The 23,278-nt window shown below is 51.9% G+C and overlaps 9 protein-coding genes across 9 annotated transcripts; 3 read left to right on the forward strand and 6 right to left on the reverse strand.

The window, feature by feature from the left end:
- The first annotated feature begins 774 nt into the window (after nucleotides 1-774).
- BO80DRAFT_502283 (IGBP1/TAP42 family protein) lies at nucleotides 775-2,063 on the forward strand. Its single transcript, XM_025724315.1, has 3 exons — nucleotides 775-1,031; nucleotides 1,098-1,374; nucleotides 1,428-2,063. Exons 1-3 carry the CDS (start codon nucleotides 820-822, stop codon nucleotides 2,007-2,009), a joined length of 1,071 nt encoding a protein of 356 aa, XP_025575248.1. The 5' UTR covers nucleotides 775-819; the 3' UTR covers nucleotides 2,010-2,063.
- Nucleotides 2,064-2,186: 123 nt separating this feature from the next.
- On the reverse strand, nucleotides 2,187-3,754 carry BO80DRAFT_382390 (porphobilinogen deaminase). The gene is made up of 2 exons (XM_025716890.1): nucleotides 3,113-3,754; nucleotides 2,187-3,050 (listed from the first exon to the last, which is right to left on the reverse strand). Exons 1-2 carry the CDS (start codon nucleotides 3,387-3,389, stop codon nucleotides 2,329-2,331), a joined length of 999 nt encoding a protein of 332 aa, XP_025575249.1. The 5' UTR covers nucleotides 3,390-3,754; the 3' UTR covers nucleotides 2,187-2,328.
- On the forward strand, nucleotides 3,704-7,364 carry BO80DRAFT_425318 (putative LON domain serine protease). The gene is made up of 3 exons (XM_025719492.1): nucleotides 3,704-4,610; nucleotides 4,684-6,922; nucleotides 6,971-7,364. Exons 1-3 carry the CDS (start codon nucleotides 4,139-4,141, stop codon nucleotides 7,053-7,055), a joined length of 2,796 nt encoding a protein of 931 aa, XP_025575250.1. The 5' UTR covers nucleotides 3,704-4,138; the 3' UTR covers nucleotides 7,056-7,364.
- On the reverse strand, nucleotides 7,145-8,216 carry BO80DRAFT_407408 (mitochondrial 54S ribosomal protein uL23m; the record flags this gene model as incomplete). Its single annotated transcript, XM_025717802.1, has 3 exons — nucleotides 7,145-7,601; nucleotides 7,711-8,001; nucleotides 8,128-8,216. 3 exons carry the CDS (start codon nucleotides 8,214-8,216, stop codon nucleotides 7,388-7,390), a joined length of 594 nt encoding a protein of 197 aa, XP_025575251.1. The 3' UTR covers nucleotides 7,145-7,387.
- Nucleotides 8,217-8,483: 267 nt separating this feature from the next.
- Nucleotides 8,484-10,110, reverse strand: BO80DRAFT_382399 (protein kinase RIO2). Its single transcript, XM_025716891.1, has 3 exons — nucleotides 9,808-10,110; nucleotides 9,592-9,736; nucleotides 8,484-9,534 (listed from the first exon to the last, which is right to left on the reverse strand). Exons 1-3 carry the CDS (start codon nucleotides 9,868-9,870, stop codon nucleotides 8,531-8,533), a joined length of 1,212 nt encoding a protein of 403 aa, XP_025575252.1. The 5' UTR covers nucleotides 9,871-10,110; the 3' UTR covers nucleotides 8,484-8,530.
- Nucleotides 10,111-10,226: 116 nt separating this feature from the next.
- On the reverse strand, nucleotides 10,227-13,706 carry BO80DRAFT_425320 (proteasome regulatory particle base subunit RPN1). Its single transcript, XM_025719493.1, has 5 exons — nucleotides 13,386-13,706; nucleotides 13,220-13,284; nucleotides 12,988-13,152; nucleotides 10,618-12,927; nucleotides 10,227-10,563 (listed from the first exon to the last, which is right to left on the reverse strand). Exons 1-5 carry the CDS (start codon nucleotides 13,531-13,533, stop codon nucleotides 10,537-10,539), a joined length of 2,715 nt encoding a protein of 904 aa, XP_025575253.1. The 5' UTR covers nucleotides 13,534-13,706; the 3' UTR covers nucleotides 10,227-10,536.
- A 176-nt stretch (nucleotides 13,707-13,882) lies between these two features.
- Nucleotides 13,883-16,283, reverse strand: BO80DRAFT_425322 (uncharacterized protein). The gene is made up of 3 exons (XM_025719494.1): nucleotides 15,535-16,283; nucleotides 15,223-15,474; nucleotides 13,883-15,117 (listed from the first exon to the last, which is right to left on the reverse strand). The coding sequence occupies exons 1-3, from the start codon at nucleotides 16,157-16,159 to the stop codon at nucleotides 13,958-13,960; spliced, it is 2,037 nt and encodes a 678-aa protein (XP_025575254.1). The 5' UTR covers nucleotides 16,160-16,283; the 3' UTR covers nucleotides 13,883-13,957.
- A 207-nt stretch (nucleotides 16,284-16,490) lies between these two features.
- BO80DRAFT_90630 (mismatch repair ATPase MLH1) lies at nucleotides 16,491-19,219 on the forward strand. Its single transcript, XM_025724907.1, has 4 exons — nucleotides 16,491-16,697; nucleotides 16,755-16,934; nucleotides 16,990-17,256; nucleotides 17,313-19,219. Exons 1-4 carry the CDS (start codon nucleotides 16,602-16,604, stop codon nucleotides 18,978-18,980), a joined length of 2,211 nt encoding a protein of 736 aa, XP_025575255.1. The 5' UTR covers nucleotides 16,491-16,601; the 3' UTR covers nucleotides 18,981-19,219.
- A 513-nt stretch (nucleotides 19,220-19,732) lies between these two features.
- pps1 (tyrosine/serine/threonine protein phosphatase PPS1) lies at nucleotides 19,733-22,054 on the reverse strand (the record flags this gene model as incomplete). Its single annotated transcript, XM_025720895.1, has 6 exons — nucleotides 19,733-19,859; nucleotides 19,922-19,978; nucleotides 20,032-20,152; nucleotides 20,212-21,108; nucleotides 21,166-21,252; nucleotides 21,304-22,054. The coding sequence occupies 6 exons, from the start codon at nucleotides 22,052-22,054 to the stop codon at nucleotides 19,733-19,735; spliced, it is 2,040 nt and encodes a 679-aa protein (XP_025575256.1).
- Between the last annotated feature and the right edge of the window lie 1,224 nt (nucleotides 22,055-23,278).

Consider the following 23,278-nt stretch of genomic DNA (forward strand, 5'->3'; position numbering starts at 1 on the left):
GAGGATGGTAAATGAGAGAAAGGCAAAGATATGGGTATGACCGTGGGAGTGAAACAACGAAGAAAAAGTGACTAATGCACCGGAAGAAGTCACCAGCGAGCATAACAAACAGAGAGACAAACGCCGATATATAGTTTGAGACAACCCAAGACTTGGCCAGCTAATCAATGACTAGTCTGTGTGACAGCTACCGGCCAGCTACACACCTGATTCCCTCTGTGTAGTCCGATTCCCAGCTTACTTGACTAGGAGGATCGGAGATTCCCCTGTATATTGAAGGACTTCATCTGCGGGAGATCCCTGCATGGGGAAGGAACCTACCATGGTGATTCAAATCCAAGAGGACATTAGCATCACAACCTACTCCATTAGCTATTGTACTCATCTGTCGTTCTTTGGTTCTGTATTTGTTTTCTTGCATGAATCGCTCGAAACATCGAGTCGAAAGATTTGACGGAATCTGAGCCAGAAAATATATACTGAAGCAATCACGCGATTATAGAAATTCTTAGTAAGGGATTTAGAAAATATATCCTAGTAACAATTCCAAGTTGATCAAAGCCATCTCCATTATACGAGACTATGCGTCATGCAAATATTAGCCTAGAATGTTGAAGGAATAACCACAATTTGTACACGATCTATACAAAAGTTGTTCTCCGCATCTCACCAAGCTCAGACGATCGCGGGGCACGGTCTAGACAGATAGTGCCGCGGGGCGGGCCCAGGATTATTTCTGCCGCCCGGTCGATCGGCCGTCATTCTCCAGCGAAGCTTTAATCTAACCACAAACTCATCATATTTGCGTAAATCCTCGCAATGGAACCGCCGCAGAATCTACGATCCCTCTTTGCCGACGCGAAAGCCGAGAAAACGGCATTGGAAGCCCGCCCCGACAGCAACACGGACGCCTACCGCAGTGATGTCAACGCAACAATAGCCAAGCTTGAGGAATGCCAGCGGCTAGTGGGCTTGCTGTCCTTGTTCAGTTCGAATGAACCTTTAGAGGATATTTCCACGACAGACATACAGTATGATTATAAGAGCTTCAACACACGACATTTAGACTAATCTGACATCCTTTCTCTTCTGCCCAGGTATCTTACAGTGGAGTATCATCTTGCAGACCTTCTCCAAAGATCCTACAGCTCAGACCGCGAAGCTCTCCTCCGCCGTGCGCTTGGGCAGTACGAACGCTTCCTCGCCCGACTGGACGATTACGATGTCCTTAACGAAAAGGACAAGAAGCTTTACGAACGCTATGCAGCTAATCCCGCTACTTTCTCCCTGACCACGACCAACGATGCCGCGACCCGACGAGAGGTGAAGATAAACCGATTCAAGGAGGAAAAGGAGCTCAAGCAGAAACTCGAGGTGGGATAGACCCAACTACAACCCTCCTGGCAATTCACTTACACAGCCTCAAGTATTTCGCGAACAATCAAAGCCGGCTGCAAAGTGATGACGAGGATGTACGGAAACTCTATCTCGCGGAGATCGACCTCTACATTCACCAGTCATTCCAGTCTGTGGATCTCCTGTCACAAGAATTGACCATGTTAGCGAACTTCCGCAACGCGGCCCCGGATCCCTCTCGGTCCCTGCAGGATGACCCACGTCAGCGGAACGGAACAAGCAATTCAGATTACTCCGAGCGGCTGGATCCCCCGCTTGCGCAGCTCCTCAGAGGCGGGAAGTTCGGCCCCATCCTAAGCAAGGAGGGCAGGCCGATGCAGCCTTTCACGTTGCTCGACCGCAGGACGCAGCTGCAGCAAGGCGTTTTCCGATCCGGGCATAATTTACCCACCATGACGATTGATGAGTATCTTGAAGAGGAGAGGAGAAGGGGTAACATTATTGAGGGCGGAGGAGAGAAGTCAGGTATAAAGGAGGAGGTTGATGAAGACGACCTGGACAGGGCCGACGAAGAAACAATGAAAGCCCGGGAATGGGATGAGTTTAAAGAAGCCAACCCAAGAGGCTCTGGAAATACACTGAATAGGGGCTGATGTGTCTACTAAACCGACATATATCTAATCTAGATACCACTTAAATGCGATGCCATAGTTCTTCCTTTTATTGCCGTTTTTCATCACAATCCCATAGAAGACCAATTCATCATGTTTCGGTACCTAGAAGGTGGACACATGCATGAACAGTATGTGAATCAGAAGTGCATTCTTTTTGACAGATAGTGAATTGATATTGCCTCTAGTTAAATGTAAGAGAGGTTTTTTGTGGGGTATCCATCTAACTACGTCCATACATATCTTCCCGTGAAGGAGAAGACCAGCATCTCCACCACAACATGTTTAATCAGACACCTCTCTAAGCAGCCTGCTTATTCCGCTGGATCTCTTCAAGGATCTTGTCCGCGCCCTTCTCCACCAATGCCTTTGCCACAGTAACACCAAACGCTTCAGCAGATTCAGGCGAGTCAACAGCCCCATCAACTTCAACCTCGGCGCTTTCCTTGCCATCCACGCTGACAACAATGGAACGCATTCTCAACTTGCCCTCAACCCACTCCGATTCAACACCCAATGGCGCACTGCAGCCACCCTCGAGAGTACGCAGGAGGCTACGCTCCGCCAAGCAAGCAAAAGTGGTCTGGTCGTTGCCGATGTTTTTCAGCATATCGTGCACAACCTTGTCATCCTTCCGGATCTCAATGCCAAGAGCACCCTGACCAACGGCATAGAGCATTCCTCCGTTCTTTGAGTCCAGATAGCTGGTGATCCGATCCGCCAAATCCAGTCTAAGCAGACCGGCGGCGGCAAGGATAAGGCAGGTGTAGGGGCTATTTTCTGCATCCAGCTTCGACAACCGAGTACCGATGTTTCCACGGACATCCATAACCTTGAGGTGGGGGTAACGACGAGCGATCTGAGCGGTACGGCGGATGGAGGACGTGCCGACGATGGATCCTGCTGGCATATCGGCCAGACTCATACTTGGCAGTCCTTTTTTCATGACCAAAACATCTCTTGTATCTTCACGGTCCATCATCGGGCCCAGCGTGCAGGAGGAAGGAAGGAGAGTCGGGACATCTATAATAGGAGGGACCGTCAGCATTTCGCAGCAGCTGCTGCAAAAAGGCAGATATACTCACCCTTAAGGGAGTGGACAATGAAGTCCACATGGCCGGCAATCAGAAGATCCTCGAGTTCCTGGGTCCATAGGTTCTTGGTCGTGAAGTCACGGAGCGCGATGGTTGTGTTCTGGTCGCCTGCGGTCTCCCGGGAATGAATCTTGAATTCATAATCCGGCCATCTTTGTTTAAGCGCTGCCTGAACCAGGTCTGTTTGGAGCAGAGCAAGTTTCGACTTGCGCGTGCCAATGGTGAATGTTTTGCGCAGTGAGGGGTCGTGAGGCGGGGCAGAAGCCATTGCGACGATCTTGCGTAGGCGGGGAAAGGGAGACCGGGGTCGGTGTTTGAGGTTGAGTTGAGTTGAAAGTACTTTGCTTGGATCAGAGCAAACGGTAAGAGAAAAGTGCCGAGCAATGCAGAAGCCTGACTATGCGATTTGCAGGCGTGAGGAAGATGTTCCACGGCTCGGGCAATTGACGCTGGGTATTTTACCCTGTATCATTGGGGGTTTGTCATACGACTCGGCCCAGCCCCCGCGGTAATGGGGCCCGGTAATATTACCGAGGAGACACCGCTCTTCTGCTCTCTTGTACGACCTCGCACTGCTTACGGAGTACCTGCCTATGGAGAAATTGCTTTTCCACCAGGGGCACTATCGAGAAGAACCCAGACGGATCGCCCCTGCTCGAGAGCCCATTCGCCACCGCCTGTGTTGGATGGAAGACGTGTTGGCCTCTGGTTGCCGCATCGGGGGTTGACGTTGCCCCGTGCGAACCTCGGCATCGGAGGAAGGGCGCTTATCGGTTGGATCTCCTCCCCAGAGTCACGCCTTCATCCATCCACGGGGTTCTGGAACAGTGGAACCTTTGAACTACTAGTACGATTAGTTGCCTTATAACCCGACCGCCTCGACAACAGCCCTGCGCGCTGTCTACCTGACCTGCCACCGTCCTCGACGACAACAACAACACTCCATCTATCACCTCAACCACTCACTTCCATTCCGTTTTCGCCACCGAGTGTGCCCTTGTATACTGGCATACCGAGATGGGTTCCAACAGCGGCAGAACAACAAAGCTCGCCTTGGTGCCGCTGCCCAAAGGATCGGTCCTACTCCCCGGGGTCACGCTACGGATTCCCGTTTCCAATCGCCCCGATCTCGCCAATCTTCTCTCGACCATCGTTGATCGATCATCCGTGGCAAAGCGCGATGGGACGGTGATCACCTTTGGATGCGTTCCTCTCAGCTCGCCGTTCCTGAGCAAAGACGGCCAGCGACTCATTGATGATGGAAGCTTGGAGGAAGAAAGGAGAGAGGAATATGACATGATTGATGCTGGGCAGGCAAGAAAGGAAGATCTATTTCGGCATGGTACCGTGGGCAAAGTGATCGGCATCCAGCGTCGTGCCTATTCCGAGCCTGCTCTTGTGGTTCAGGGAGTCCAGCGCTTCACTGTCAGGCGCGTCCTGAAGGAGAGACCCTTCTTTGAAGCTGAAGCTGTTGTTCATGATGAAAAAGGTCGGTCGTCCCGCATTCCTTTCCGTCGTTGCTGCTTCTGCTTTGAACATTGTCCTGACCTGGTTATTTCTAGAAACAGTCTCCGGCGATACGGAAACTGTTGACTTGTTTCAGCAATTGCGACAACTCTCTCGCGAGCTCCTTACCCTGCTGCGACTGTCTTCGCTGCTGCCCTCGCCAGGGACCCGCTTGTCGCCCATAATTGCTCGGAAATTCGAGCTATTCATAACTAAATCCGACGTCTCCCACGCAGGTAGACTGGCTGATTTCATGGCGGATGTCGCTGAAGCCGGCTTCGAAGAGAAGCTTCGAATTTTGGCGTCGCTAGACGTTAAAATTAGACTAGAGCGGGTTGTTGAAATTCTGACCAGACAACTGCAGAACATCAAGAGCAACGTGAAGGTCACTACGATTACCACCAACAGCTTCCCTAGTTCTGGATTTGACATCAGCCAGATAGATCCCCGGGACCGTGAGCTTTTGGCCCGAAGGGCCATGGCTGGCCTGAGCGGCCTGACGCCCCCGGGTATTTCAGCTAGCCGAAACAATGACGGTGATGACAAGGAATCAAACGAAGTTGATGAGCTCCAGCAGAGACTACAGGAGGCCCAGCTTAGTCCCGAGGCTCGGAAAGTTGCCGACAAGGAGCTCCGTCGTCTTCGGAAGATGAACCCGGCAAATGCGGAGTACGGTGTCTGCCGGACCTACCTCGAAAACATTGCAGATATCCCTTGGACTAAGGTTACTGAGGATCAGCTGGGACCAGAAACCCTGAAGAGAGCTAGGAAACAACTAGACGATGATCACTACGGCTTGGAGAAGATCAAGAAGAGGTTACTCGAGTACCTGGCTGTGCTGCGACTCAAGCAGTCTACTAACAGAGACGTTGAACGTCAAATCGAGTCACTGTCAAAGGAGCTTGAGGCGTCCGATGGCGGCGATCTTGAGAAAGAAGTTCCTGCTTTGTCCGAGTCGGACAGGGTCGCCGTTGAAACGAGGCTGCATCTATTGAAATCCAGACGCATGGGTGACAAGTCACCAATCCTACTGCTTGTGGGACCGCCTGGTGTTGGCAAGACCAGTCTGGCACGGTCCGTGGCCGCATCTCTCGGTCGTAAGTTTCATAGAATCTCGCTGGGTGGTGTGAGAGACGAGGCAGAGATCCGAGGCCATCGGAGAACCTATGTTGCTGCGATGCCGGGATTGATTGTCAGCGGACTGAAGAAAGTCGGCGTTGCCAATCCCGTCTTTTTGCTTGACGAGATTGACAAGGTTGGAGGTGCCAACTTCCAAGGAGACCCATCGGCAGCCATGCTTGAGGTCTTGGATCCCGAGCAGAACCATACATTCTCGGACCACTACATCAACATTCCTATTGACCTGAGCAAGGTCCTTTTCATTGCCACGGCTAACTCTTTGGACACCATTCCCGCACCACTTCTTGACCGCATGGAGACCATCTCATTGTCGGGATATACTACCGTTGAGAAAAGACACATTGCTAAGAGACACCTTATCCCCAAGCAAGTCAGGGCCAACGGGCTTTCGGATGGTCAGGTGGATCTGTCTGACGATATCATTGACAAGGTTATCACTTCATATACCAGGGAGTCCGGTGTCCGTAACCTGGAGCGTGAGCTTGGCTCGATCTGTCGGTTCAAGGCTGTCCAGTATGCGGACGCGGGCGATGCAGAGCGACTTGATGCATACAACCCGGTGGTGACTATGGATGACTTGGAAGAGATACTTGGCATTGAACGTTTTGACGAAGAGATTGCCGAGAAGCATGGTCGTCCAGGCGTTGTGACTGGGCTTGTTGCGTATTCCACTGGAGGGCAAGGTAGTATCCTGTTTATCGAGGTTGCGGACATGCCGGGCAACGGCCGGGTCCAGCTCACCGGCAAGCTGGGTGATGTGCTAAAGGAGAGTGTGGAGGTGGCTCTCACCTGGGTCAAGGCTCATGCGTTCGAGCTTGGACTGACCGCGGATCCTAACGAGGATATCATGAAGAACCGCAGCCTACACGTCCACTGCCCATCCGGAGCCATCCCGAAGGACGGTCCCTCGGCCGGTCTCGCGCACACAATGGGTCTCATATCGCTGTTCACCGGCAAGGCGGTCCCGCCCAGCGTTGCCATGACCGGGGAAGTGTCGCTCCGAGGTAAGGTGATGCCCGTTGGCGGCATCAAGGAGAAGCTCATTGGAGCGCTGCGGGCCGGCGTCAAGACCGTTCTTCTGCCCCAGCACAACCGGAAAGACGTCAAGGACGTGCCCCAGGAGGTCAGCGAGGGGCTCGAGATTGTTTATGTCAAGTGAGTAGTCATTGGACTGGTGATGAGCTTGTGGCTAACAGTACACAGACATATCTGGGAAGCCATCCGACAGGTCTGGCCCGACGCGCACTGGCCTAGCCAACACACGAACTTCATCGAGAGCCGGCTGTAATCGAACCTCAACTCTCGCCGGTATACTCCCCACCACGACAGAATGCCTGTAGATATTTTGTGTTCTTGTTCCGTTTGTCCTTCAAAGCGCAGCGACCACCTCCCTCTCCCAGCGGTTGATATTCATGATCTAAATAAACATGACATAGTATAAATGCCATTTCCACTTCCATTCCCCCTAAGAAACAAATCCATCCTCAGATGACAGAATCGTATTGACACGACAAGGAAATAGGTAGTATAATACACATGACAGGTAGTCCAAACCATCGAAAGCAACCAAAGGGAACATCCAAATCAAACCCAAATCAGACCCGACCGTAGTAATACATCTCACGACCTCTTCGCCAACGGCCTCTCATAATGCTCCAACCCCAAAGCCCTCCAAGTCGGCCTCCACGGCTTAGCCCCACTCAACAACTTCTGCGCATCCTCCTTGTACGCCTCCCTCGCCGTCTCATCCGCCTTCATTCCCGCATCCGGCTTCTGCGCATCCTGGACCTGCTCCTGATACTTGGCCGCCTTGAAGAACTGATCCTTCTCCCATCTGCAAACCATTAGCCAACACCCAATACCCAAAAAATCCCAATCCCAATCCACCCCCAACCCAAAACCAAACAAAAACAAACACCAAGAGGAAAGAAAAAAAAACATACGGATCCATATCCTTCGGCGCCTCCGGCCAAACAAACGGGTCCTTCATTTCAACCGTCATCTTCTTCTTGGACTGAGGACGTCTCAATTTCCCATATCCGTAGCGACCCAACGGCTTGAGACGAGTGACTTTCTGTTGCTCGACGTACGAGCGCACGCTCAAAACCCCCACGTTGTACAATCGCTGTAGGTAGTCGCGCATATCCAACTTGTTGAAATTTAAGGGCACGTAGAAGGAGGCGAAGCGGGGGGGGAGGAATGGGGTGCGGATTAGGGCGATTGTGATGTCGGGACTATAGATTAGTTTGAAGTAGTTAGTATTTGGGGTTGTGTGTATGTGGATATGTGGGATTGAGTGGTCTGGGGTCGTATGGATTGGATTTGGCATTGGGATTGGAGTTGGATTGGAATTGACGTACAGGTATACCTGCTTCCGCAGGGAGAGGGGCGCGCCTGGACCGACCCAGTCGGCGGACTTTTTGGCGAACTTGGAGAATTTTCGGACCATTTTGGATTTGCTTGTCCGGCGGAAGGGGGGAGGGAGGGGGAGGAGGAGTGGTGGTGGTGATTCGGAGGAAGAGCAATATGGATGGGTTGGATCGGCGGAACTTTCGTCTGAAGCAAACACTAATTGCGCGGTTGGCCGCGTCGCCCGCCGTAGTGGATTTGCGTCTTGGATTTGGGGTTCTCTTACGGAGTACGGAGTAGATATACGAGAGATTTTGAGACTAATTGGCTTGTTGAAAATGATTGGCTTCATGTATATGTGAATGAGGAAATTTTTATATTCGTCATGGTCGTTATCATTTACTCGGTGTGCGTCTACTGCCCATCCGACACTTGCAGGTTCCCCAGTCGCCGAGCGACATCCTCGGACTGTTGAGGAACTTGCTCTTCCTCACTCTCATTCTCTGCCTCTTCCTCCTCTTCTTCTCCCTCTTCTTCCTCCTCCTCATCACTTCCCTCGCCCTCCTCGTTGTCACCATTGGCGCCAACATCCCGCATGTAGTTCTCCAGCTCCCGCGCCATCTTCCTCGAGAAGCCGGACGCCTCAACCTCCACATCTAACCGCTTGCCAGGGTTCTGAATGAGCTGCTTCTTCGCAGCAGCGAAGAATGGACCGGGGATGTCGCTGACAAAGTGGAACTTCCGTTGAAAGTAGCGCTTGATACAGTTGACATCGCGGTCAAAGTACATCTCCGCATTGGGGTGGTCAATAGACACCATCTGCGGGAAATCGATCATGACGGGCACCAGCTTGATATTCTCGTCGTTCTCGTCGTCCTCGCGCCCCTTCCCCTTGGCCTCTGGGTCCTCGATCTCCTTAATGAGGATGTTGAACTCGTTGAAATCACCGTGAATCAATCCGAATCGCGCCAGCTGCATAATCATATCCATCAGCTCGGAATACAGTAGCGCCGGGTTGGCGACCTTGGAAATCTGTCGTAGTGGGAACGCATCGATCAGGCTCATGACAATGGTGTGTCGGTTTTGCGCAATGGGTTCGGGGACCGAGAAGCCGTTCTCTCGTAGCGCCTTCATGAAGGCATATTCCTTCATCGCGGCCAAGCGCGACATGTACATCCAAGAGCCGGTGCTACGGTGACGGAGGTAGTCGCGGTTCGTCTTGACGGTTCGGAAGGAGATACGACCCAGACGGTGGATCTTCAAGATGCGCTGTGTTCCTTGGTGGTTGGCGACCACAATGATATCGGATTCCTTGCCGACGCCAATCTGGTTACCGACGGAGTAGATGCACTTCTGCTTCTGGTGAGCGTTAAGGGCGAGGTAGTCGAGACCTCCGTAGGTGAGGCGATAACCGTCATCTGGGCGATAAATGCGTCAGTATGCGTTTCGTCTTGGTATCTGGGACTGCAGCGTACATTTCGCATTCTTGACCTTGGCGATCAGGTTGGTCTTGGCCAAATTCGAGATAGCTCGGTGCACTCCGCTGCCACCGCGCAGACCGGCGATCTGCGCGATCAGAGGCGTCGGAACAACTTCATGATTTCTACTTCCGGTCTCAACCTGCAACACGGTTCTGTTAGCTGTCAGACAACACGCTGCGACAAACGGGCAAAGGCGGGGGAGGGGCATACCGCGGAGAGCACGCGGAAGTCCTCAGCTGTGAGGTAGCGGATCGCTTTCGGATCAAGCTTCATGTCGCTTTGTACTCGAGACCGAAATTATCCAGAAAAAGGCTATAGAAGCGACCAGGCAGTCAAATGTGAGGATGCGCTGAACGAAGGCCGTCCGTCAGGCCGCGGAAAAGTCAGGACGCCGCTGCCCTATGCCCTAGTTTCCGCTTTGGGACAACCTTGGTAGTCCAGACCTGGAGCAATCAGAACTTTTGACTTGAGGTAGGCCAAATGGATTCTTTGTAGTTGGGTATGCGAATCAGGTGACCATAGGAGAAAAATTTGTCAATGTGGGTTTGTATCTTCCAACTCATCCTGGCGGTAGTTTACTAGCGGAGGCGGGTGTATAGTTACTGTAGTCGGTATCTGCCTCAGGTGAAAGAGGGATCACTGTTTAGTCGCTCTGGCCCAGCTATCACTTCTTATAATGGGATAGACCCCGCAGTCGCTCATACATCTGGTGATGATGAAAGAATCTGGTTCAAAGTCTCTTAGATGTATGCAGCCTATAGCTCATCCTAGCATTGGTCCCCCGTGCCACATCCACCAGTTTAGTGATGAATCAAACATAATGACAAACGGTGTATGCTATTTTCCAATTCGTGCTCCATACATTAAGACCAAGGTACATGAGCGCTAGATCCTCCCTGCGCTGAACCCTCTGCAAAGATTTCGTGTCGAAAGGTCGTCTTAGGCGGAACTTTCCCAGTTGGGGTTCTATCAATAGCATTAGCTTCATAGTCTGTTACCTGAAGGGTACGGGAGGATTACCTTGCGCAAGATGACCAAGCCCTCCAGGGTGCTGCTGAGAGGAATGTATTGCTCGTCTTCGAGCTCGGCACGTTCACCATAAGCCAACAGCACAGGCGTGCTCTGTGTTTGCCAGCCGGTGATGGTCTTGGGGCGACCCGCCTGTCCGACAACGTCTACGGCCTGACCAACCCGGACATTGACGGTGAGAGGCTGCAAATCTTCGTCGAGCGTGACAAGGAAGCGTGGGTACATGGCGGTGATGAGGAAGTAGAGGAGGTAGTGGTGTTCGGCGAGGATGAATTGCTTGGCGTCAATCATAGACACGAGCACGGTGAGCAGGCCAGCAGCTGCTACGCGCGAGAGGACCTGGCGATCCGTGTGGAAGGGGTTCAGGGTCATCGTACCCTTGCCCATGTGCAAAAGACCTTGGGCGATACGAACCATGAAGAGCGTGTTCTGGTCGCGGTGGTAATAGCTGGCCAGCTGCCGAAGCAGTTGAGCCAGACGGGCGTTCTTGGTACCCGCACCGCAAAGACCCATGGCGAAAATGGCGTTAATAGCGACATCGTTGTCGGTGTCGTGACTGTATCGTGACAGGGTGTCGTAGACCTTCATCTGAGGGTTACTGGGGGTGATCAAACCCATGGCAAGAGGAACAGCCTTGCGGATGTTGCTGGCACCATAGTGCATCAGGTGGCCGAACTGGCGCAAGATCATATCCTGTCCAACCTCCTCACCCATAGCAATGAGCGATAGACCAAGAACAGCATATGATTGGACCAACTCGTCGCCCTTCTTCTCGTCGGTCTCTTCAATGATATCATTGCAGATGTGGAGGAGCTCCTGAAGTTTCAGGACGGTGCCAGTACCTGCCCAAGCGCAGACCGAGGCGAGAACTGAGGTCGGCTTGGCCATAGGGTGATCAACCGCCTTAAGGATATCAAGGATGACGTCGACCTCTTCCTGGCGACCGAAGTACAGAAGTGCCAGACCAAGGGCCATAAAGCGAGTCCACTTATCCTTGAGGTGCTTCTGCCTCTCCTCGTCCATCAACGTGGTGGCGATCGCCTCGCTGACCTGGTGGTTGGAAGAGCCGACGAAGATCAGACCCAGGGCAACGGCCGCCATCGCAGACAGCTGCATGTCTAAGGAGACATCTTCAACAATGGGGAGCAGAACCTCAAGCAGTTCCTCCTTGTTAGATCCGGCGTAGGCAAGACCTAGACCCATAATGGAGGCAACTCTCATCGGCACACTCTTGGCCTCCAGATTGTCGGGGTCGCTCAGGAGAGCCAGAGCAGGGTCTGAGTCTATCCGCACACCCGAGTTAAGAATACCGATGGAAAGCAAAGCACCTGCCTTGATCTGATCCTCCGAAGCGTAGGTGTACTTGTCGATCTTGTCCAGACCGATCTCAACATCTCTGTGCAGAAGCATACCCATCGAAGCTGTCGTCGACAACATGCCATCATCCTTAGTTTTCCAGACCCAGTGGCCCTTGTCCCCCTCCACAAGCATCATCTTATCATTGCCATATCCGGCGTTGGCAAAGGAGTTGACAAAGGCACTAGCGAGATTGTGCCTTGCGGAGTCGACATTGGTGAGGCCAGCACCGCGGCTGCTCTCCAAGTGTGTCTTGTAGATATCTTCCGGCATCTGGGGGTCGAGGATGTTGAGCTCCTTGCCGAGAGACTTGAAGTGCTTGGGGATCGAGGTGTTGTTCAAGCAGTCCATAAAGGACTGGTCGTCCTCTTCCTCGGGAAGGTCAAGCCATATCTGCTGCCTGGAAACGAGGAACGCCATCTGCTTCTTGAGCGACTTGTCCGAAGTGGCATTGAGATCGCTCTTAATGAGATCGGTGTCATTCAAGCGAATGGCAAGAACAACTGCCTTGGTGAGTTCCTTGTAGCGGACATAGATCTCATGAGCGGTCCGAAGGAATTGCTGATCTTCGGGGTATGTGAGGAGGTTGACCATGCTGACCATGTACAAACAAACCCTCGAGTAAGTGTTTTCATCGAGGAAGCGTGGGATCTCCTCGATAATCTCAAGTTCGCTCAGAAGATCCACCGCATCCGCTTCGGCATTGTGGCTCAAGAAGTACGGGACGAGGGACAGTGACAAATCAATCAGATCCTGTACATCCTTCTCAGCATTCAGTCTGTTCTGGTATTCTTGACCGATTTCCAGCGCCAGGTGTCTAATGTACTCGTGGCCCCAGGAACCGAGGTCTTCGGACTTGGTGAGAAGGCGGTACTTCAGGGTCTCGAGCTTCTCCTCGTCTCCGTAGGTCATGCCAAGGACTGAGAGCATATCGGCCAGTGAGTCCTATAAATACAGCATCATGTGGTTAGCCAGTTATGATTGTCGGGTTGATAGGCAACGAACCTTAACCGGGCCAGCCGGCCACTTGTCATAGAGCTCCGTGAGCTCATCGTAATGCGGTCTTAGGAATTTCAAGGGCTTTGGAACAGCAGTCATGGAAGATGTGGAGGTCTTTATGAAGTTTTTAATCGCGTCCAAGGCAGGGGTGTACAACGAGGTATCGGGCTCCTAGATAGCAGGCTGAGAGTTAACGTCATCGCTCAGGACCCCAACGGAACAGCTTCTTTCCCTGTACCTTTAACCTTTCCACGAGCATTTCCAGCTCATTCTTCAGCTGCTGGTCTTCTTCACTGAGTTCTTCTGTATGATCCGGTATGTTAGTACCTCTGTTGAGACACAGGATACCTGACGTGAGGCGCGGCGCCGGGTCGTCTCCGCCCAGACTCAACATGCTGACCTACCCTCTTTGGATTCATCATCCTTCTTCTTTCCATCAGCTTGTGGCTTCTCATCGGCCGCCGCCTTCTTTCCACCGGACAGCTCCTTGATATCGTCAACCTTGCCCTTGCCCTTGTCGGCGGGCGCTGACCGCTCGCCGTCCTGCGCCATCACTGACGGTTATATGGCGAGTAGTCGGGGGGTGTTCGGAGACGCGGGTAGACGGGATATATAGATGTTGCAGGAGAGGATAGCAAGAGTGGAAAGCTTTGATGCAAGAAGCCTCCACACTCTAGGCGATGAAGTAAGGATTGGTTTATAAGCTTGTTGATGGGAAGCAGAGAGAGCTCGCTCTTCGTCGCCGCTCGGGCGTTGCGCTCTGGTGGAGCTCCCATCGCTTATGTAAGACCATGCCCGCCAAGAGATTAGCTGGGCTGGAAGCCTCAGGCTCCGATTTCACTTAAATCACGGACATAACCAGGAACAACAATGGTATACTGAAATAGAAATAGATTGAATACTTCGTAGAACTTAGATAGGGTATAAAACATAGTCTCCGACAAGCCAAACCCATACTATTCAGTAAAAGCCAAAATTAGTTGTCCAGACAAAACAAGCCTCCCACGACCGTTTGGCTGCCGGAGCTCTCACCAGAGCATCCTCCATATCGAGCGCGGAACCAATTCCTATAATCTTCAAGGCCACGTGCGTACATGGAGCCCGAGAGCTTTTCACCACCGTAAGACAATAGCGGCAGATAATCAATCCTAGGCAAATTCAAGGAAAATCGTTCAAGAAGCGGCATCACTGTTGAGGCGCGACTCAATGGCTTCTCAACAAACCCCAGCCCCTCAGCAGAATCCGGCGTCAGAGGCTTAGATGGATCATCTATCACTTCTGGTGATGGTTCAGGAAAGTCTGGCGAGCCATCCTCGGCGAACTCTTCTGGGATCTGATATAATTCATTGTGCACTGTAGCAAGGGTGAAAGTTCCCTTGGCAGGAAATGCTGGGTAAATCATGTAGTATCCCGTGCCCCTGATAAACTCCAACAGAAATTCCACGACAGCTGGATATTTCTTCGAGATGAGCTTTTCCTGAAGAGGAGCCTGGTCTGCACCCCCCAGGATAGTGAAGCGGTTCGATAGGAACTCATGAAACTCGGCCCATTTATCGCCAAAATATAACGCTGCGTTACTGTTGGGAGCTTGCCAGAGGAATAGGGGCAATGACTCGCCGTCACCCAAGTTGGACATTTGGTCATTGTCAAGCTCTGGTGGAGTCAGTGGTTCGTTGTCTGTCAGAAGAGTAGATGGTAGCTCAAGTGAGATTCCGATAAGTTTCGTAGATAGCTGTTTTGCACGAGCTGAATGTTTGAATCTGAGCATTGTATACGTAAGATAATGATAGAACGACGGTGCTAGCTCAGTCTGCGGGGAAAGCACAAGCACATGGGACAGAGTTGGGTCCCTAGGATAGAAGGCCTCGACGGTCTTCAGAGAGGACTCGGTAGAATCCATACCGTGTGGCTGGATCCGTCGGCGGAGAGTGACCTTCCCAGAAGCGTGAGAAGGCCACTCCATCGACTGTAGAAAGCGAAGAAGCTCTGGGTCTACATGAGGGGGTAATTCGATAGTCAGACTAGGTGTCCGTCCAAGATAGTCTGCGTTTAGCAATGTCCGGATCAATCTTATCAGAGATCCGGAGGATTCAGATGGAGCGTGGATAAGGATTTCAACTTGAACGTTATTCCAGGCTGTCAAGAGATCATTAGCTAAAGCTAGGCATAGGCCGAATATGTGTGCAGCCACTCGGCCAGAAGGACATAAACCCTGCCGGGTCGCTCAGGAGATGGATTCACCTTGGAGGGCGCTACTGTCCAGCGTAGACATCCACATGATATCTCTCGCAGCGCTAGGGAGAGCAACATGAGAAATGCCCATTTCATGTGCTCCACCTCGAACTCCTCGCCAGAGAAAGGGATCCTCCCACGACTCGCCTTGCGTGAGGACTACTCGAGGATGAAGGAAGGCGCGAACATAGCCGAGACCCGCCACCACCGCTCTCTCCATACGAGCATCCGTTGACCACTGCGCATAGTCCGGCCGAGCATCTGCAGCAAATAGTGATAAGTATCATGATCTAGAAGACAGAGTCGACATTTAAAACGTACCATGCCAGTTGACCGGACAACTCGCGTCATCTAGACCATTTACTCGTTGGATCCCTTCAATTGACACATCCTCCCTTCCCATGAGCACGAAATGTACCTCATTAACTTTCCGGGTAGCCATTTGGCAAGCGAGAGGAAGAAGATCTGACACGCTTTTCAAGCTTGCCGCAGCGAAGATAACGACGTGATTTGTAGGCTTTCCATAGCGCGAGGATTGACCTTGGAATCGGTGCAGTGACTTGGCCAAAGAGTAAAAGTTAATCTTCCCATCATAATAATGATCATTATTAAGTTCTGTATTGCTCTTGACTCGATCGGGAGGGCCCTGCTGAGTATCGGCAAGCGATGGGAGCTGCTGCTGCTGCTGTAATTGCAATGCGGCTTGCCGCGCCTGAGCAAATGCCGGGTTAAACCGCTCCGGAGCAGGGGGTAGGTCGGTTGGCATATTCTTGAAGAATAGATATAAGAGATATAAAGCCACAAGGCCTAGCAACAATCGGCGTGGCCGAGGCGGCTTCCATTGCTTTGGACGCCATTGCTGAGTGTGGCTTGGCCGCACCCGGTGGTCGTCATCCTTCTTCCCAAGCTCCTCATCCGCCAAAAACGGCCTTCTGGATGGCAGCATTATTTGAGCATAAGAGTGATCGCTCCGTTGGAGCTCGAACGGTTGAAGTAAGCATGGGGAAATAGGGGTGGGAGGGCAAGGAATGAAATGGTATGGAATCCTGAGGGGCCACGCGGAGGTTCCGCGACGGTTGCCGGATGGTCGCGCTCTTAATTGGCCTCCGCAGCTTATCGCCGACCTTCTGCCATTGTTTCTTCCTCCACCGCCTCCTGCCTCCATCCATTGTTTCTAGAAGCCCGTCAAGTTGGGCAATTCGCTGGAGTATAGCTAATTTTGGAATCCCATGAGCTGAGGAATCTCTGATCCACGTTGTCAATCCCTGCTTACGGTGATCAGAGAAGTTGCGTCATCCCAACTTCGTCGCCCAGAAAAACCTCGCTATACTTTTAACAAAATAACAGGAACGGGGGCTGTTGTTTGATTATCTCCAATAAGCACCACCATGGATTCACAAATGGAGCTGGACTCTGCAGAACCTCGAGGCACCAAAAGATCCGCCGAGGACACGGAGGAGCCACAGAGGCCTAAGAGGATCAGGGTTGGTTTTCATTGTTCACCATATGTCCTCACATCCGCAACTAATAGCAATGAACAGGCACTTGACCCAGATGTTGTGAACAAGATTGCAGCAGGAGAAATTATTGTGGCTCCTATGCATGCGCTGAAGGAGTTAATTGAGAACGCCGTGGATGCTGGATCGACATCCATTGAAATCTTGGTGAAAGACGGGGGACTAAAACTTCTCCAGATTACGGACAACGGCCATGGCATAGATGTAAGTCGCTGAGGTATAGAATACCTGGTGATGGAACGCTAACCTCTAGAGACAGAGAGATGACCTTCCTATTCTGTGTGAGAGATTTACAACGTCCAAGCTAAAGCAGTTCGAAGACCTTTCATCTATAGGGACATACGGCTTCCGCGGCGAGGCTTTGGCGAGTATAAGCCATATTGCCCATCTCACCGTGACCACAAAGACTGCAGGCTCCAGCTGTGCATGGAGAGCACAATATAGCGATGGGAAGCTTGTCCCTCCTAAGCCTGGACAGAGTGCTGCGCCTAAAGCTACTGCTGGACGCGGTGGCACACAGATAACTGTAAGTGGAACGCTACATATCGCATCTATAAACGACCGCTCATGTACTCCTGTCAGGTAGAAGATTTGTTCTACAACATCCCGACAAGACGTCGAGCGTTTCGATCAGCAAGTGAAGAATACGCCAAGATCCTGGATGTTGTCGGTCGATACTCCGTCCATTGCTCTGGAGTGGCGTTCTCGTGTCGCAAACATGGCGACTCAGGCGTCAGTGTCTCCACGCCAGCTGCCGCAAACACAACAGACCGGATTCGCCAAATTCATGGCAGCGCAGTTGCCAACGAGCTCGTTGAGTTCAAAGTCGAAGACGAGAAGTTAGGGTTCCGCTCATCTGGACTTGCCACGAATGCGAACTACCATGTCAAACGAACTACCATACTCCTCTTCATCAACCACCGCTCTGTCGAATCTACAGCCATCAAGCGAGCAGTCGAACAGACGTACGCTAGCTTTCTCCCGAAAGGAGGCCATCCTTTCGTCTACATCGATCTGGAGATCGAACCACAGCGTGTCGACGTAAACGTACACCCCACAAAGCGCGAAGTGAACTTCCTGAACGAAGACGAAATCATCGAATGCATCTGCAGCGAGATCAGATCTAAACTCGCACAGGTCGACTCGAGCCGGACCTTCCTAACCCAAAGCCTCCTCCCAGGTATAACGACGATTGAGCCCCCGACACGCGACAGCGAAAGTTTTGGTGCAGTTCCCAAAACACCATCCACGACCAAAAAGCCCTACGAACATAACCTTGTCCGCACCGATTCCAAAGTCCGTAAAATCACCTCCATGCTCACCCCGGCCACACCCCACACCCCGGCAACTCCCCAAGCAGACACCACTGCCCTCGACGAAGGTCTTCAATACGAAACCACCAAACGCGGGCCGCACCGCATCGCCTTCACCTCCATCAAGAACCTCCGCGCCTCAGTCCGCAACGCAATGCACAACACCCTGACCGAAACGATAGCCTCGCACACCTACGTCGGTCTCGTCGACGAACGCCGACGCATCGCCGCCATCCAATCAGGCGTAAAGCTCTACCTCATCGACTACGGCATGTTCTGCACCGAGTTCTTCTACCAAGTCGGTCTCACATATTTCGGAAACTTCGGAGTAATCAAGCTCTCCCCAGCCCCCAAACTCATCGACCTCCTCCGCATCGCAGCCGACACCGAACGCGACGAACACCAAGGCTCCAAATCCCAAGAACAGCAACAACAAGATGAACAAGAAGAAGCGAGCGAAATCTTCACCAACGCGCCCGACCTAGTCGCCAAAACCCTCATCGATCGCCGAGAAATGCTAAACGAGTACTTCTCCATGGAAATTTCCCCAGAAGGAGAACTCCTATCCATCCCACTCCTCCTAAAAGGCTACCTCCCCAGCCTCGGCAAACTCCCCCGCTTCCTCCTCCGTCTCGGACCGTACGTTGACTGGACGAACGAAGAGGAATGTTTCCGGACGTTCCTGCGCGAGCTCGCGGCATTTTATACCCCAGAACAGTTGCCCCCTCCTCCGCCTTCGTCTCAAACCCCCGAGAACGCCGATAAGACAGATGAAGATGAGTTTATCACGCAGAGACGGGCGCAGATGGCGCGGATGCTAGAACATGTGGTTTTTCCGGCTCTACGGGCTCGACTGGTTGCTACGACGCGGCTTCTCCGGGGTGTGGTGGAGGTGGCGGATTTGAAGGGGTTGTATAGGGTTTTCGAGCGGTGCTGAGCCGTGTGGCTTGGTTGAATCATGGATGAGAGGATTGATTCTTGAGGTGCTTAAGGCTCGGATGTCGTTGTATGCGTTTTGACTGGATGCTTCCAACAAATTGGTAGAAGCATGTCATGAAAGGTCTAGAATAGGGTAGTAGTACCCTTGTATGAGTATAGAACTGCGGCTTTCGAAAATGGGATTGAAAGTCTAGATTTAATAAGCCCAATCTTTAGAAAAGAGGGAATTGGACACGGCGACCAAGTTGATCCAGGCTGGGAATCCGGAAAATTGTGCAATGGTATCAGAGATAGCAGTTAGAAAATTACAGTGAGGAAGACCAAAGTTCGAACCCAGGAAGTATGCCAGGACCAAACCCAACAAAGCAGCAAATCAGTCAATTAACGATAGAGATGCCGATTCCCAAGTCAAACCGCCATAACACCGACCAAAAGAGACCCCCCACGCACATACACATCACTAACATATATTCGGATGCATGAATCACATCGCACCGTCCCTAGATTAGATCCCTTAGACGCCCAATTCAAGAAAAAAAAAGCAAAAGACAGTTGTTCATTCATGTGTTGTTCGTGCCCTCATGTCATCAGTGTCGGTCATCATCATCTCCATTTTTCTTTCGGTCCATCATGAAAGACCTCAATGGTCTCCATATGCAGTAAAGTTGGCATAATGTGGGGTGTCAGCATGCAGTGCACTAGTCAGAGACCATGCTCCTGCAGGCTTCATGCACCATTTTTAGGTCGCTCTCACTGTCTAGAGTAGGGTTTGTTCATCAATGCGATCTCGCGAGCCACGGTAGCCCATTCTAGCTCTCGCCTTGCAGGCTTGTTCCGCTTCTGTAGTTGAAGCTCCTCCCATTTGAGTAGCTCATAACTGGCGTGCATTGTCAGTGTGACTGGTCATAACGAAGACGAAGTACAGGAATGAGGCCTTACACAAATCGTAGATGGGGTTGTATGATGACGTTTAGCCTCCTTGCCCGGACAAAGCAGCTAGTGTGAAATATTAGCAACGACGATATCGCAAATCCAGCGGTTGAACTCACTACGCCCTAGGGAACGACAGGCCCAATGACGCCATAACTTCAGCGATGCAGATTGTCGCTGAGCGCGAGACGCCCACTCGACAATGCACTAATGTGGCCATCCCATCGGACTTCCCTTGTCCTATACAATCAAACCACGTGAGTAAATCGATCTCAGTTGCAGATAGCCGGTCAACTTACGGATGAATTCGAGGCAGCGGTCAAATTCCTGCGTCAAGGGGTCGATCCCATTATCCTGAACCTGAGTAATATGCAGGAGGTTTTTAGGATCTATCTTAGCAGCCTCGGAACTGCTCCACGAGACGGTTTCACCTATGCTGAGGATGCGTTTGATTCCCAGCGCGCACAGCATCTCTGGGTTGTTGGCGTGTGACAAATTACCCAGGTACATATATGGCAGAATCCGGCTTGGAAGAGAGCCGTCACAGTATCTGAACCAGGGAGGATCAGGGAAGCTTTTGATTTTATGTGATCGAGTTGCTGGGCTCTCCTGCATCAGTCTTCCCTGGACGCTGCTCATGAACGTAATGTCGGACGGGTACGCGAAGAAATTCCGCTTCTTTTCACTGTGCAGTCTGAGCCAAGCATTAGGAGCTGAAATCCCTTCCGCAAACATCAAGTACGCGATTGCCAGCAACGAGCTCTCAGTATAACCGTCTGGACAATGGATGAGAATCTTCCGTGCTGTCTTGGTGATAGGAATCATCGGAATATCTCCATCCGCATCGGGTTGATGATCTGGTTCGTCCGGGTTCGCCAGGTAGTAGATCCAGCGGACCGTGTTGACTAGATCATCGACCTCTCTGTGCTCGCCGGAAGGCAAAAGGATGGAGCCTGATGAGGGAAATTCCAGTTTCTGGGGACCTTCTTCGAGTTGCTTATTGAGCTTGGCAAGATAACGAGGACCCGGGATACTCGCAAGCTCGCTAGCTTCAATCAGTAGATCAAAGTTCTCGGTAGGTGCAGGCCCGCAAGACCCAGGTCGCAATAGGTAGTCGGGCGTAGGACCTAGCCAAACGTTCGTTGAGATCTCGGAGGCTTTCGACATCTCGCACATCTCCAGCCGTTCCCATTGAACTAGTATCAGGTTAGAGTGGGAGACATCCACGAGTGAACTAGAGGCTTATAGCTTACAAAAATCCACAACCTGGCCTGTAAGCTGACCCTTGGAACTAACAGCCACCAGCTGCGGGGCCCTTCTTTCGATCTCAGAAAAGGGACCTATTAATGAGTTAGCTTAATTGTCCGCCCCCATGAATTTAGGTTACTCACAGGCAAGGACAAAGGTGTTATAGATCGGAAAGCTGTGATCTGGATCATTCTTGACCCTCCAGTTGTGCTGCGCCGTTGCTACTCGTCCTGCAACATCGAGAATATCTCTTTTCTGCACACCATCCTCGCCATAAATGACAATGTCAGATAGTGGTGCCAACTTCGCGGTTTGTATCTGGAAGTTGCGCACGGAGAAGCCTTCACGGGGATCTGCTGGGAGGAATTCCACGCCAGAAGGGACCAGGATCTCATTAGGAGATACTGCGCCCTTGATCCTTGCGGTGGATAAATCGCCACCAACCTTGACGATTGTGATACCACGCCAACATTTCGGAGTCCGTCGCAGAGAGCGCCTTCGGTTGGTGAAGAATCCCACTTGCAGATGATTTTCTGGGTGAAGTCCGTGCAGCCACGGGAACACCAGAGACGGATCAGGTAGGGGTTGAGAAGCCAAGTACTCCAAGGAAGCTGTTAGGGTTTTCAGATCAATGGAGTACAGAGGAGGCGATTGAGTCAGCCGTAGAAATCCGTCGGGCGGATACAGCAGTGAAGAGGTCTGATCAACCGTCTTGTCCCTGGTAGCTGAAGGTGGTGTATGAGAAGAAACCGGGGATGGACCCGTAGGGCAAACAGGTATATGTTTGTTCGGGATGGGGGATGACGTCCTGTTCAGACTCAATGCCGGGGTTAAACCGGTCGGGGGAGGAGTCGAGTGCCGCAGCGTCTGCTGCTGCACCACCACTGTCGCCATTCTCAAGGACGCCTCTATTCGCCGTGTATCGCGTGTAATGTGTATCACCTGAGACGGACTCTATCCAGTATCGTGACTGCGGAAACGACGCCAATCAATAGCACATTCTTTGTAGGGCGTTGCTGGATGCGATCGCGTCCGCGATTATCAAAGAGCAGCCCGTTACTGCAAGAAAGCCTGCATCAGCAAATGTGAATCTTCGAGGAGGCTCAACAAGCGCATTGTGTTTCCGCGTAGAGAAGAGAGGGGACGGTGTGGGGACCCGATGACATACACCACGCTCTTCCAAGTTCCAACCGCTAAAGTTTAGATGATCTAATCACGCGAAAGTATGTTCGGGAACCAAGGGACATGAATAGTTGAGGTGAGGAATTCGCCAGGCATGAAAGGAGACAGATGATAGATAACAGCTTCATTTATTAGGTGAAGTCAATTAACTGGGAATTGAGAAGAAGTAGAGGTTACCCACAGTAGATAGCAAGCTAAGATGCGCCCAACCCCACAATGATAAAAGGAACCAGAAACACGAGCACCCGAAGGCGATCCAGAAACGAGCAGGATGTGGGGGAGGGGGGGAAAGGTAGAAAGTGAAGGAGATGAAGACAGCGAAAGATAAGGGTAGGAGATAAAAGTGAAACTGCTAAAGAATAGCCCAGCACGGATGATTTATGAAGGGAAAGGGAGGAAGTTCACTTCTGAACGAGGGCGAGAGGAAGACGAGGAGGGAAGAAGAGGAAGAGGGAGGAAGAGGAGTTGTACAAGAATACCCAATAATACCGATACGGCGCTGGACTGGAGGCCTGGAAAGTGTGGAAACACTGGAAAGCAGCAAGTACGGGGGTGGGGAGGGGTAACAGTCAATGGCTGTGGGCCTCCGTCTCTAGTGGCCAGTTAGTCCGCCGTAGCGCCGCGGCTTTGCTGGGACGAGGCTTCCGGTCAGGATTCCAGTTCCATCGTTCACCCATCTTTCTGGCCTCGTTCCGGTTTCCCTCCCTGCAGTGCACCGATCCTCTCCATCTACCTATCCCAATCGACGTTCCCGGGGTCCTTGCGGACACCTCATTCAATTTCGTTTCAGTTGTTTGTTCTTCCTTCATCTCATGCAGCCATCGATGAAGTGATGCAGACCGGCTCCGCTGGGTCGATAGGTAGATAGGTAGGTAGGTACCTTGGCCCGACCTCATCGTCACCCATCGGCCAGCCATCCTTGATTTCGGGCAGACG

Source organism: Aspergillus ibericus, assembly GCF_003184845.1.
Source record: "Aspergillus ibericus CBS 121593 unplaced genomic scaffold BO80scaffold_20, whole genome shotgun sequence".
Classification (NCBI taxonomy): domain Eukaryota; kingdom Fungi; phylum Ascomycota; class Eurotiomycetes; order Eurotiales; family Aspergillaceae; genus Aspergillus; species Aspergillus ibericus.